Source organism: Myotis yumanensis, unplaced genomic scaffold (assembly GCF_028538775.1).
Source record: "Myotis yumanensis isolate MYYU_CA2020_CCGP unplaced genomic scaffold, mMyoYum1.0.hap1 SCAF_1, whole genome shotgun sequence".
NCBI lineage: Eukaryota > Metazoa > Chordata > Mammalia > Chiroptera > Vespertilionidae > Myotis > Myotis yumanensis.
The window spans coordinates 140524425-140537982 of NW_027223752.1; the positions used below are offsets into that span (position 1 = coordinate 140524425).

At 40.3% G+C, this 13558-nt stretch overlaps 1 protein-coding gene across 1 annotated transcript in view; it reads right to left on the reverse strand.

The window, feature by feature from the left end:
* CUBN (cubilin) overlaps positions 1-8651 on the reverse strand; it is a 296326-nt gene extending 287675 nt beyond the window's left edge. Inside the window, exons 1-6 of the mRNA XM_070408021.1 lie at positions 8536-8651; positions 7810-7939; positions 6788-6883; positions 6196-6234; positions 3286-3387; positions 2540-2643 (exon numbers count right to left, since the gene is read on the reverse strand). Of these exons, the coding sequence (XP_070264122.1) occupies positions 2540-2643; positions 3286-3387; positions 6196-6234; positions 6788-6883; positions 7810-7939; positions 8536-8648 (584 nt within the window). The 5' untranslated portion in view covers positions 8649-8651. The remainder of the gene's footprint in view (positions 1-2539; positions 2644-3285; positions 3388-6195; positions 6235-6787; positions 6884-7809; positions 7940-8535) is intronic.
* Between the last annotated feature and the right edge of the window lie 4907 nt (positions 8652-13558).

Consider the following 13558-nt stretch of genomic DNA (forward strand, 5'->3'; position numbering starts at 1 on the left):
CAGATCAAAAGAACAAAATACAATGGGGGAGGTGGGGGGGGGGGGGGGGATAAGGACACATATGTAATACCTTAATCCAGTAGTCGGCAAACTCATTAGTCAACAGAGCCAAATATCAACAGTACAACGACTGAAATTTCTTTTGAGAGCCAAATTTTTTAAACTTAAACTATATAGGTAGGTACATTGTTATTAACTTAATTAGGGTACTCCTAAGCTGGCCTTTGTTAAAAGCGTCCTCAATCTGATTGAGGTCGACCCCTTCCAACTCTCCCATCCTCAACTTGTGCGCTGCGTATCCCCCTGCCCGCCTGCACCGCATCTCCTGTCGCCTGACCGACCGACTCCCCCCACTTCTTCTAAGGCCACTTCTTCAAAATAGGTTCTCCCAGGCTGAAAACCAACTTCTGCGCATGGGCCATGAAGTTTCAATTGCACTGTACATGTGCGCCCGCACGTGGTATTTTGTGGAAGAGCCACACTCAAGGGACCAAAGAGACACATATGGCTCGCGAGCCGCGGTTTGCCGACCACTGCCTTAATCAATAAAGAAAAAAAATTTTTAAAAACAACAAAAGAATAAATTAAATGAAAAAGAGAAGGGTTGTGACTGCTTTTTGAAACAATATAGTGTGTTTACAGATGACCAGGAAAGAAAAAACAAAATTACTGTACTTATTTTTGCTGGAAAGAACAGAATGAATATCGTTGTGAGGGAATTGAAGGACAAGATAGTAGAGACGATAGTAAGAGAGCAAATAATTGCTCTTCACTCTGGTCAGATTACACTCCAGTGTATTCATGCACGACAAAACCAATTCCTTTCTCTTTTAATAATCACAGAGTGCAAGCTACCAACCAATATATGGAGAATGATAATGTATTTTAGAAAGTGATTGTAAGAAACCATACAGAAATAAGTTTGAGGTTGATCTGCCATAAATTTTTGGACTTGATTATTCATAAAGATAATGAGGCAGCCAGTCTTCCTAGAGTTTGATGGGAACCTGGAGGTGGAGTGAGGCTTAACTCTTAGCAAGGAAAGGGAAGTTTCCCTGGAGAGGGCGGTGCCTGAACTGAGCAGGAAAATGCTGTAGACAAGCCACTGGACAGGGTCAGTCAGAAGATAGGGGCTGCATGATGATTGTCGTGAGGGGCCTTGTAACTAATTGAAGAAAGTCAGTGAGAGTTAACTATTTGAAAAAACCGCAGTTCAATCCCTGATTCTTATTATGGTTAACATGTTGCATAGGACTTGAATAAAGGCATCCTCACTAAATCTATTGCTATGGTGGGGTAGCCCTTGATGATGTAAGAATATCCAAAACCTGTGGAGAATTTTCATAACAATTTATTTGACTCAAATCAGGATATTCCTGGAAGCAAGATCTCAGCAGGCTGAGAAAAAATGCCCATAAGAATAACAGTTTTCAGTTTCTTGTTTGCATTTGAGATTAAGGAGAGAACCTAAGGAAGATGGCATGAAGGTGGGAGAAAGGAAGGCAAGAATTGGATTACAGAATAGTTAAAGGTATGTACTGTTTCCAAGGTGGCCAAGTTTTAGAAGGAGGGTTCTAAAGGGACATTTCAAAGGTGTGTTGACCTAGATGCACAGAAACAATAAACAGGGCTTGCTTAAAGCAACGATAAGCCTTTTACTGAAGAAGTTATGTGCCTGACTACCCACCGTGACCTGCCCACTCAGGAATTCATGATCAGACCACCCTGAGAGGCTACTTTCCTGGGCATCCCTTACACCTGCGTCTATTTAAAGCTCTTAGATGGCCGCTCCTTTGATCTCCAAGTGTTACTAACCCTCAGCCTCATCTTGCATCATGCCCTCCGTACTCCCTATGCCGGCCACAGTGGCCTTCTTCCAGTTCCTCAGGGCCTCTAGAAAGAGGAATTCCTTGTGGGGTGAGAGTTGAGGACGCACAGCTTTTCTTGCTCTAGGTAAATAGTTGTGTGTAAAGTTTAAATAGAGCCACATATTCCCCCATGGAGCACCTAATTTTGCTGCCAATACAGATAGTTAATCTTGGATGCTTTTAACTATGGGATGTTTTAATCCTTCAAAAACACACCTTAATATATATAATGTGATATATTAGAGAGAAGGGTAGAGGAAGAGAGAAACACAGACCAGCTGCCTCCTGCACACCCCCCACTGGGGATTGAGCCAGAAACCCAGGCAAGTGCCCTTGACTGAAATTGACCTGTCAACCTCCTGGTGCATGGGATAATGCCCAACCACCTGGGCCACACCGGCCAGGGCAATATATATTTTTAAATATGCAAAAGTGATAGTTTTTACCCAAAGCTTTAAGAGACTTTACATGTTTCTGCTCATCCCTCTGGGGGCTTTTGACCTCAGCCATAAGAAGGGCATTCCTCAGGTAGCTGCTGCTCCTCAGGCCCCAGGCCAATAACAAGACATGCAGACCAAACCTAAGCTGAAGCAGAGCCACCATGGCCAATCTACAGACCCAGGAGCAGGAAAAGTAAAAGCTTGCTGTTTAAAGGAAAAAGAAACAGTTACCTGTAGCTCCCTACTGTATTAATACACGTGGCTCCATTCTGGCAGCCGAAGGGTGTTCCTGCGTAGATCTCACATTCATTAACATCCGCTGAGCACAGAGGACCCTGTGTTTGTGTAAAGAACAAAGTCAGGTGCCCCAGGTTACAGAGGCATCTAGGGCCCACGTGCCAATGAGATGTTTAAGGATTTACACACAGACAGTAAAGACAGTCGAGCCAAATCCAATAACAGCAGTACTAATATTAATCTCTGGTTATCCTTCCTCTGGAACTCAGATTTCAACTCATAGGAAAACACCAGTCACACAAGAAGGATCCTATGCAAACTACTTCTCATTTCACTAGGGCGCTGTGCCTGGGAACGCTCGCCAATTGTATTCTAATAAGCATGTCAGGTACATTGACACCATGAATAGGAAAGAACAAGAAAATGCACATGGCTGTGTCAGATTTCTTTAGTACATTTGATGCTAAACGATTTAAATGGATGTTAGCCGAAATAGTATACGCTTCCATGTAGTTATCCACTCCAGTGAACCCCTCTTTACGATGGCTTAGCATTTAGTGGGTTATATATGCCTGCTTGCCATTGTTTGGATTTTGGCATACATAGTATAATTCATTCTGATTCAGAAGACCACAGAATCCTAGAAACTTTAGATGGAAAATTAAATATGTCTGAATGACTCCAAGGAAACCACAGATGCTGACTCACCACCATTTTTAACCAAAGACCCAGTGACTCACCTTCCACTGTGAAGGACAGATACAAAAAAAGGAATCATGAAGGTTGAGGCAGGTTCCACCGTTTTGGCAGGGATTGCTGCTGCAAACCTTTTTGTCAACTGTCTGAAACAAAGACAGGACGGTCAGAGAGGGAGTGGTACTTGCCGCTGGCGGCAATAAAAGGCCTGTCTCGGTGCAGATGTGTATGTACAGCTACATGTTACCCCAGTCCCTGAGGGTCTTCCTCCAGATGTTAAATCAGTTACTTAATTCTTCTTCAAATCAATGCTCTTGTGAAAAAAATAAGTGTTTCACATAGGTCCTATTCATGTTCCTTCACTATTTGCATGGATTTAACCATGGATGGGATGAAGCATGAGGTGAGACAATTCTCACTCTATTCTTTGGGAAAGCATTTTTCACCAGAGAAATATATGTTGGTAGACAAGTGTAAAGAGTTCAGGTGTGGGAATAATAATGGACATTCTTATTGTGCTAAGAAAATAAAATGGAAATGCCGGTTCTTTTGCTGTTGCCGTTATCTTTAGTCCCTCCAGATAAGCATTTGAAATAGGATCGTCTTTTGCTGTCACCCCTCCTCCAAGAGTCAAGATGACTGAACTCTTTTCATCCAGGCCCCTTTGTTAGCAATGTGACCCCCTTAGATACACCCTCCACTCTCATGCTCACATGACTACTTTCAAACTCGATTCACAAACAGACCGCCTTTGTCTACACAACCTGGGGAATACGTCAGTTACCAGTTCCAATCTTGTAAGATTTGTAATGGTTCAGAGGAGGAGGGGGCAGAGAAAACTTCTTTAGAGAGGACAAGTGATTAGGTAAGGAAAAGTATGCTATTAATTTCACCTAATCATAGTCTAATTCTATGTTTTAAAAATGAAAATAGGAGTAAAGTGTTCACTATATTCCTGTTAATATTCAGCAACTCACAAAGAAAATCAGGCCTGTTGCTGTCATTCTACAGAGGAACTGGGGGCCAGAGGACAGCCAACCAGATGTCTCGGCACCATTTACTGCAAAGCCCATTCTCGCTTCATCTTTGTCATAAGTCAGGTGACCATACACGTGAAGGTCTCTTTCTGGACTACGTTTTCTTCCATTGTTCTATTTGTCTCTCTTTGTGCCAATACCACAATTAGCCCTGTCCATCAAAGGACACTATTGAGAAAGTTAACCACATTCTCTTTAAACGTTTTTCTGGTGTACAAAAGCAACTTTGTCTGGGAACAGAAACGAATAAGCCTATGGGGACCCGACAGGAAATGGAATCGCTGAGCACTCAGGCGGAAGACAATAGGGAACATGGAGACTGTCCTGCCCAGAGAGCACCGGCGCTATCTGAAGGCATAAAGGCACTTACATTCAACATCATTACAAATTCTTTCTGGGGGATAACAAGGACAGTCTGAGCTAATTTGATCACGGCACCCAGCTCTAGAAGTCTGGTAGAAATAGTGAAGCATTTCCATGAGACTGAAAATGCTAGTGCTGGGTCTTGATCCACAGGTGTGATTCATTGTTCACTTTCATGCACTTAGTTACTCCTTTAAAAGATCAAGGCTAAGCATATGATTTATTATCTAAGTCGGGAAGAGGAATAAATTAACTTGTTTGCCAAATATGAAACACCAAAGCAGAAGACATCATTTGAAGCATACTCAAATCAGATCAAGAACATTAGGGCAGAGCCCTAGCTGGCTTGGCTCAATGGATAGAGCATTAACCTGCGGACTGAAGGGTCCCAGGTTCAATTCTGGCCAAGGGCACATGCCTGGGTTGCGGGCTCGATCCCCATTTGGGGGCATGCAGGAGGCAGCCGATCAATGATTCTCTCTCATTGATGTTTCTCTCTCTCTTCTTCTCCCTTCCTATCTAAAATTAATAAAGAAATATATTTTTTAAAAAAAGAACATTAGGGCAGAGATTGTTAACCTGGAATCCCCTGCCTTTTATTTAAATACTTAAATATGGGACACTCTGTGCATTTCTTTGGGTAGAAGGTTATGACTTCCATGAAACTCTCAAAAACACCAGCCTATTACAAAAGGGATTAAAAAAAAAAAAAAAAACCCTGACAAGGACTAGTTTATAAGCCTGTAGTACAACAATGAAAGGTATACCCTAAGACAAGCATGTCAAACTCAAAGGCTAACACGGGCAAAAGAAAAGAGGCATGCAGCCTGCGGGCCGAGAGTTTGACATGCTTGCCCTAAGAGATTGTTCAAATTTACCAGCAAGCCTACTTTTATTTTTTTTAAATATATTTTATTGATTTTTTTACAGAGAGGAAGGGAGAGGGACAGAGAGCTAGACACATCGATGAGAGAGAAACATCGACCAGCTGCCTCCTTCACATCCCCACTGGGGAAGTGCCCGCAACCAAGGTACATGTCCTTGACTGGAATCGAACCTGGGACCCTTCAGTCCACAGGCCAAAGCTCTATCCACTGAGCCAAACAGGTGAGGGCAGCAAGCCTACTTTTAAAGAAGTTTGGAATATTTTGTGATACACCTCAGACTTCTTAATTTAATGTTAGAGAGGACAAATGATCTTCAAAACTTAGTCCTTGATGCCAGAATCAGCAAGCTGGGTGGTCAGTAGCTGAGCAGAGAGAGCACACTTAAGCCCACCATACTACCACTGAAGGGTGACGGCATTAAGAGGAAGAGCACGTGGAGTGCTGAGCGAGTCAGAGGCCACAGTGCTCACATGCTCAGTGACCTTGGGCTTGTCACTTCATCTCTCTGAGACTCAAGTTCCTCATCTCTCTCCTGGGAAGCATAAAGTATGATGATAATTAAACTATAGCAAAAATCAAAGTCCTTGATATGAATCATCCATCCATCTTAAGATAAGAATACTAGATTCATTAATGATGTTAGATATGTAGTACTTATGGGACTTACCTGCTGTAAGCTTTGAACTTTTCTCTCAAGATCCACAAACTAGAAGTGGGGAGGAAAGAGCATAAGTTACCTGTTCAAAGGCATTTTACATAAACTGTTATCCCCTTGACATGCTTTTCTAATGCCCTCTTTTGGGGACTCACTTTATCTGTTTGTTTCTTCTTTTAGTGCCAGACCCTTCATCATTCCTCTCCCCTCCAAGCTTCCTTTTCTTTCTACTTTCATCACATAGACCTTTTAAGAAAGAACTACAACCCACTGATGAATTGATTCATTGCTTCTCTGCACACAATGACTCTGGGAATTTTTGTCAATCACAGGTATTCATCCACTTCTCCAATAAGAAGGTTGTTATCAGAACATGAGCAAGGCTACTTATGCAACAAGTTCCTGCTACAGTATTTCCAACCTTCTGCCCATCACCACATCCACATCCTCTATGAGAGCTGTGTCATTTAACCAAAACGTCCATGATTGCAATGTTAAATTTCTACAGAAGACACAAAGTTGGTATGTTTCCTGCCAAATGGTTGCTTATGAAGGTGCATTGAGGAGACCCCACTTGCTTTAATGGTATAGATGTCAGACTTACCTTAGAATTAAGCTGATGTATTTGACTAGAAATATTTTGAGGCAGACCACCTGCACTCCTTTTTAAATCTGCAATATCGTCTTTGTTTTTCTGGATCTAATTTTAAAAAGAAGATGAAGGAGAAAAAGAATGAGGAGGATAAGGATGGAAAGAGGGGGAAGAAGCAAATAAATGCGAGTGAAAAATGTGCGTATGTGTTACAGGAACAAAATTTTAAAATTTGAGCATTATTTTATTTTAAGCACTAAAATCTTGGCCATTATTATAAAAACCAAAACACTGCCATGTATAATAAACTTCAGACTAAAATAGCCATGGCATCATTCCATTTACCATTTTCAACGACAATCTCTCAAAGTATTTTCCATTTGCAGTATTCCCCCATAATAACAGTTTAGAGTGTTTGTTAAAAGGCCTGGCTTGGAATCAGACTGTTCGGGTTTCAAATCCTGACTCAGCCATTCTGTGTGTGCCCTTGTGCAAGTGACAGAACTGCTGCAGGGTCCCTTTGCCCCCTATAAACGGGGTCATCATCAGCCAGCTTCCTGGGCAGCTGTGCGGGTTAGATGAGGTAATGCACATAAAGTGCAGAGCACAGTGCGCAGCCCACAGCGAGCTGTAAATAATGCCAGCTGCTACACTGCGGCTGACCCAACAGCATGATGCAGCTAAGAAGGAGCACTGGAAACACTCAAGAAGAAGGGAAATCATTGGCCAATTTTGTTCTGTGGTAAAAGTGAACTGGTCACTTCTCCTTTCTCTGGTGCCCCTCCTTCCTTGGTCCCCGTGTGGAGGATTTCCCAGTATTACCTCTGGACTAGTGTGTGTAAGCCTGCACAGCACTAGCAGCACACCCTCTGCCCATCGTTAACCCGAGGGCATGGCTCTTTACACGGACTTGCGCCCCCTCCAATTATGTGCCCTGTGCTAAAGATTCCAGGTACAGATTAATAAGTAACTGGTCAATTAAGTGACCATACATGGATATACAAAATTACTTCAATATATTTCCAATGTATTACCTGTTGTAAACATTCGCCAAGGTCTTCATCATTTAATTTAATTTTCCCCAGGGATCCAGTTTTAAATTCAATGTTTTGAGCAGACCCAGTAAGAAACACTAAATTTCCTCTCTCTGTAGCCATTCGAGGCCTATATAATACAAACCAGAGAATGCATCATTAATTAGGATATAATTTTTTAAAATATATTTTTATTGATTTCAGAGAGGCAAGGAGAGACAGAAAAATCAATGATGAGACAGAATCATTGATCAGTGCCTCCTACACACCTCACACTGGAGATTGAGCTTGCAACCCAGACATGTGCCCTGACCAAGAATTGAACAGTAACTTCCTGATTCATAGGTCAACGCTCAACCACTGAGTTATGCCGGCCGGGCAGAACATATAATTTTTAAATCCAAAAAATGGATTTTCTCACTGAATATTTATAGACTGCATATAACTTCACTTTGGGGCAACTCAAGTAAATTCTCCCAGTTCATATGCCATTCATTTCTCTGCAAATTTCCAAGAGATATCTCCATTTTGCATACTTGCTTTATTTGCAAAATGATAAATAAATGATTTGTGTAGAAGATAATGCCACATATTTTTTCCTATATGTTTTTAATATCATTATTTTTCTCAAGAAAAATTACTCCTTTGCTTATCTGGCTATTTGGGAAAATGGATGAGGAACAACTCTAGTCCATCAGCAGAAAAAATATGCATGGATCTACTCACTGTTGGAGGTCAGTAATCCTTGTTTGGCTCTGCAACTCAAGTCGTCCAGTTTCACCATCTGATTTTGCAAATGTCAATAAAATAACCACACTCCAACGGAAAGATGAGGACATGTTCCTCACCAACCCTCCTAGGTTGTCGGGTAAGAGGGAGGCCACTCCAACCGAGTGTGGGAGTCTGGAGAAAACAGACCAGGCAGGTGTGTACTTTGACCTCTGGAATATCCTGCAAGTTTTTAATTCTTTCTTCTTTGCCCTAGAAGGCTAAGTTGGTCTCCCTCCCGTCCCCACCCACCACCCCCCCCCCCTCCAGGGATGTAAATGATCTTAGCTCTTCTGTACTCTTCAACCTTTAAGTGATGTGCAACTTAATCATTATCTATTTGACCTTTGAAATGGCAACACACTGCTTTGGAAACACCCACTGAAACAATCCTTGCTTAAGAAGTAGCTGCCTTTTGCCCCAGCCGGTTTGGTTCAGTGGATAGAGTGTCAGCCTGTGTACTGAAGGGTCCTGGGTTTGATTCCAGTCAAGGGCACATGCCCAGGTTGTGCGGTCCATCCCCGGTGGGGGGCATGCAGGAGGCAGCCAATCAATGGTTCTCTCTCATCATTGATATTTCTCTCTCGAGCTCTCCCTCTCCCTTCCTCTCTGAAATCAACATATATATATATAAAGTAGCTGCCTTTTAACAACTGGTGCTGGGAAAATGTTTGCACGTTATCCACAGGCAGGACCCTTACCCTTCAGCGTACACAAAGATGAGCTCAAAATGAATCAAATACCTAAATATAGGAGCTGAAACTATAACATTCTTAGAAGAAAACATAGGGGGAAAGCTTCATGACAGTGGATTTGGCAATGATTTCTTGGATATGACACCAAAAAAGCAGGCAACAAAAAATAAATAAGTTGGACTACTTCAAAGTGAAAAATGTGTGTATCAAAGGACACCATCAACAGAGTGTAAAGGCAACTCACATTCTGGTAAAGGATATTTACAAATCATATATATGATAAGAGGTTAATATTCAGAATATATGGAGAATTCATAATTGGACAACAAAAAACAAACAATCCAGTTGAGAAATTGGCAAAGGAATTTGTAAATCCAATGAAGATATACAAATGCCAAAAAGCACATGAAAAGATGCTCAACATCATTAATCATTAGGGAAATGCAAATCAAAACCGCAATGAGATATCACTTCACACCCATTAGGATGGATGGCCACTGTCAACAAACAAACAAACAAAACACAACAAGTTGTTGGTAGGATGTATAGAAATTAAAACTTTGTGCACTGTTGGTAAAATGTTACAACCACTATAAAACAGTATGGTGGTTCCTCAAAAAATTAAATACAGAATAACCATATAGTCTAGCATTGCCTGGGCATATAGCCAATAGAATTGAAAACAGGGACTCAAAAATGTATTTGTACAATCATGTTCATAGCAGCATTATTCACAGTAGCTAAAAGGTAGAAACAACCCAAGTGACCATTGGAAGACATAAATGGAAAAACAAAATGTGTTACATACATACAATGAAATATTATTCAGCTTTACAAAGGAAGGAAATTCTGAAACATGCTACAACATGGATGATACTAAGCTAAGTAAAATAAGCCAGACACAAAAAGACAAATACTCTATGATTCCACTTATAAAAGAACCTAAAGTAGTCAAAATCATTGAGACAGAAAGTAAAATGGCTGGGGGAAGGACAATGGGAGTTATTGTTTAATGGGTATAGAATTTCACTTTGGAAAAATGAAAATAAGTTCTAAAGATGAATAATTATAATGGTTGCACAACAATGTGAATGTGTGTGATGCCACTAAATTTTAAAAATTATTAAAATGGAAATTTTGTTATGTATATTTTATAACTTTTTAAAACTTGAAACCAGAATTAAGAAGATGGGATAGGAATTGGTTACTATACAAACTTTCTTAAGAAATAAAAGAGTGCTTTTGTATGAAGACACATTGATTTTAAAATTTTTGAAAATAGTCTGTGTAAATTTTAGATAGAATCTACATAAAATTGCCCCCTTAAATAACGTGGTGCAATTTAATATTACAGAGAAATGTAACACTGTTTTACACCTGTTCTATTCAGCCTCAACAACAAAAATAGCTGGCAAGTTGTTGTTTATGCGAGGTGATACTGGGGTCAAGTGATGAGTTTTTTTTATCATTTTGTTGTTTTAAGAAATGAGTGTAACAACAATAAATGGCATTTCAAGTTGAATACATTTCTTTAAAGTTATATCAGTCCAAGGTTTGTTTAAGCTTAACAACTTTGGTTAGGGGTGGGAGAAAAGCTTGACATTATGAACTATCTGTCAATTTTAGGATAAAACAGAATAGGTTAGAATCTCCCAACACAGGACAATTCTAACTCTCTCAGCTCAGAACATAGCTATGGTCAGGATTATATTTTTTAAAGATCACTGCACCTAGCAAATCTTTTAGTGAAATAGAAAAGGTTTTCAGCATGATCTCCATAAGAACTTCCTCTTTTACTGGGTTTTCCTATTCCCAGAATGCATTCCACAAATGTTCTGTATGTGCCCTTTACGTATTACACATGCTGCAAAATGACAGGAATGCAAAGTGGAATACATTACAGATTTTTCCAGCTAAAGTCATGTCTAGGAAAGACCATATGGTTGAAGGATTAAGAACATGGGCTCTGGAGTTCATCTGGGTTCAAAGTCAGCTCCATCACTTCCTGTGGATCCTATGCGTGCATTTAAATTTAAGAATAAGACACTAAAAAGTGGATGATAAGCTCTGTGCATGGCTGATGTTCATAACTAGTAGGCTTTATCATAGGGTGATTGACTGTCAATGAGGCAATTTCATTGGGGAACCCCAAATGTCATTTTTAAAGGTATTTTCTCCCCCTGGGCATATTCATTTTGTTCAGATAAAAAAAATCCTTCAGTTTTCTACCTGGCTGAGGAAAGTTTCCTAGAAATTTTATTGCTAAATGTGAAGACTTTATTTCGCCCTTTGTTTTTTATCTTTTCTCCAAATTCTTAGAGAGTATTCCATTGCTACATTAATATTGAAGCATCCATCTTATATAAAAACTGCTGTTTGAAATTTTAACCCTGCATTTTGGCTTCTGTAAATGCTTGCTGGCTTAAATAATAAGGAAAATAAGACTACTCCCATTTCAGAGAGGCCATTAAACCTTCCCCAGACGAAGTTATCAGTGCTGGCACCAGGCCAAGCCTTTGGTCAAGATCTCAAAGCCCCACCACCTAGGGGCTCTTTAAGAACTTGCAAAGGGGACCGGAACAGAACCCCATATTTGGGAGACAAAGAGGGTAAAAAAGTATAAATACAGGAAACTTCCTGCGTGACTTCGCCCAGAATTCTAGAGACATTTTTCTCTGGGCCCGCGCGTAATAATAATAATAATAAATGTAACTCCATCTCTCTAAGTGTTGCTTGGTTCTTCTCTGGTTTTCTGTAACAATATAATTTCTGTAACTATTACATATACCAAAGTTTGTTTTTAATATTTACTAGATTCATCCAAATTCCATTGTTTCATAGTCTTAATAAGCATTTATTGCAGACATATGACACCCACAACGAGATAAATTCAAAAGAAATAAAGGTCATGACCTTCTCTGGTTTGCAATAAAGGCATCTGTATAAATCTAGAAAGCAGTATAAAGCAACATTATCAAAATGGGTGTGACAACATTGGACAAAATATATACCAATACACTGTTAGGAAAACAGCATGTATCAAACTGTAAATGAGATCCTAAACCCAGTTTAGGCAGACTACTGACACAGTGGTTCTGTAAGTCCAGGAGGTCATTTTGGAGAAAAGTGATCATGAAGTGGGATTTTTTGGACTGGAAGACACAGTGTTCACCTGGGCAGGATGGTTCCCCGGATTCTTTGTCTGATGGAATCGAAGAATGACTCCACGGATGGAAGGTGGTATAGCAAACGTGGAAATTTTATTGAAGAACAAGTACAGACTCCCATGTGGGGAACGGGGAAGAATCTCACAGCACAGATCCCCACGTGGGGAGCGGGAAAGAGTCCCACTGAGTTCGTTTTTTCCCCCTATGGCTTATAAAGGCTGCAGATCTTGGTGCCTTGATATCCACACTGATTGGTCACTATTTCCTTGGACAGGTTACTATAGTAACTTCTGAGCTCAAAGGTCCAAACCTCACTTCACATGTGAGGTTTTCCTCCCCTCCTTCCTTATTGTTTTCCTATTCCCTTTGGGCTTTCTTCTTCTCCTTCTGGATGAGGGGCTTCCTTCCCTTTATTTTGTAAATATAGACCTTTTGCTGTTCCCAGCTCCCTCATTCTATGGAAATGTACCTGTTGTAGCTTTTCAGCGCCCCTATTCACTTCCCCTATTCACTTCCCCTCTGCAGCCCTGTGCTTCTTCCATGGTCCCCTTAGTTTCTACAATTTCTAAAATTTCCTAAGCCTGTCTTTTTCACCCCTAGAAATTCCTGTTTTAATTGATTATGGGCCTTAAGTGGCAGGTTGAAAATAGGGTACTGCTCATATATCTCAAGTGAAATGATCCTTAGTGTTATTTCTGGTAAGCCTGCTGAATTTACCTGGAGGGCTGGATCAGCATGGCAGTTATGAGAATGAGGAGAGAGGGTTGAAATGGGGAGAGATGTTTGGGAGGAAGAATGGCAAGATTCTCATACCCTATGTTCCAGCTCCTGTCTCATTGCACAGTTTCAGTCTGGCTTTGGTGCTTTCTTTAGTCTCTTCATTTTCATATCAGTTTAAAACAAAACACTGTAGAATTAATCTGTGCTTTTAGTATTAATAAAAGCATTTGTGAATATAATATTCTCCTTTAACCTTGTGATAATTCATTCTCTATTTCAGGGACATAACATTGTTTAAATAGTGTATTTATATATGCCAGTTTTGTGATTTTCTATAAAATTTCTGGGCAATATAATATTGCTCCAATTTTCTATTTATTTTCCATGAAGCATTGCATA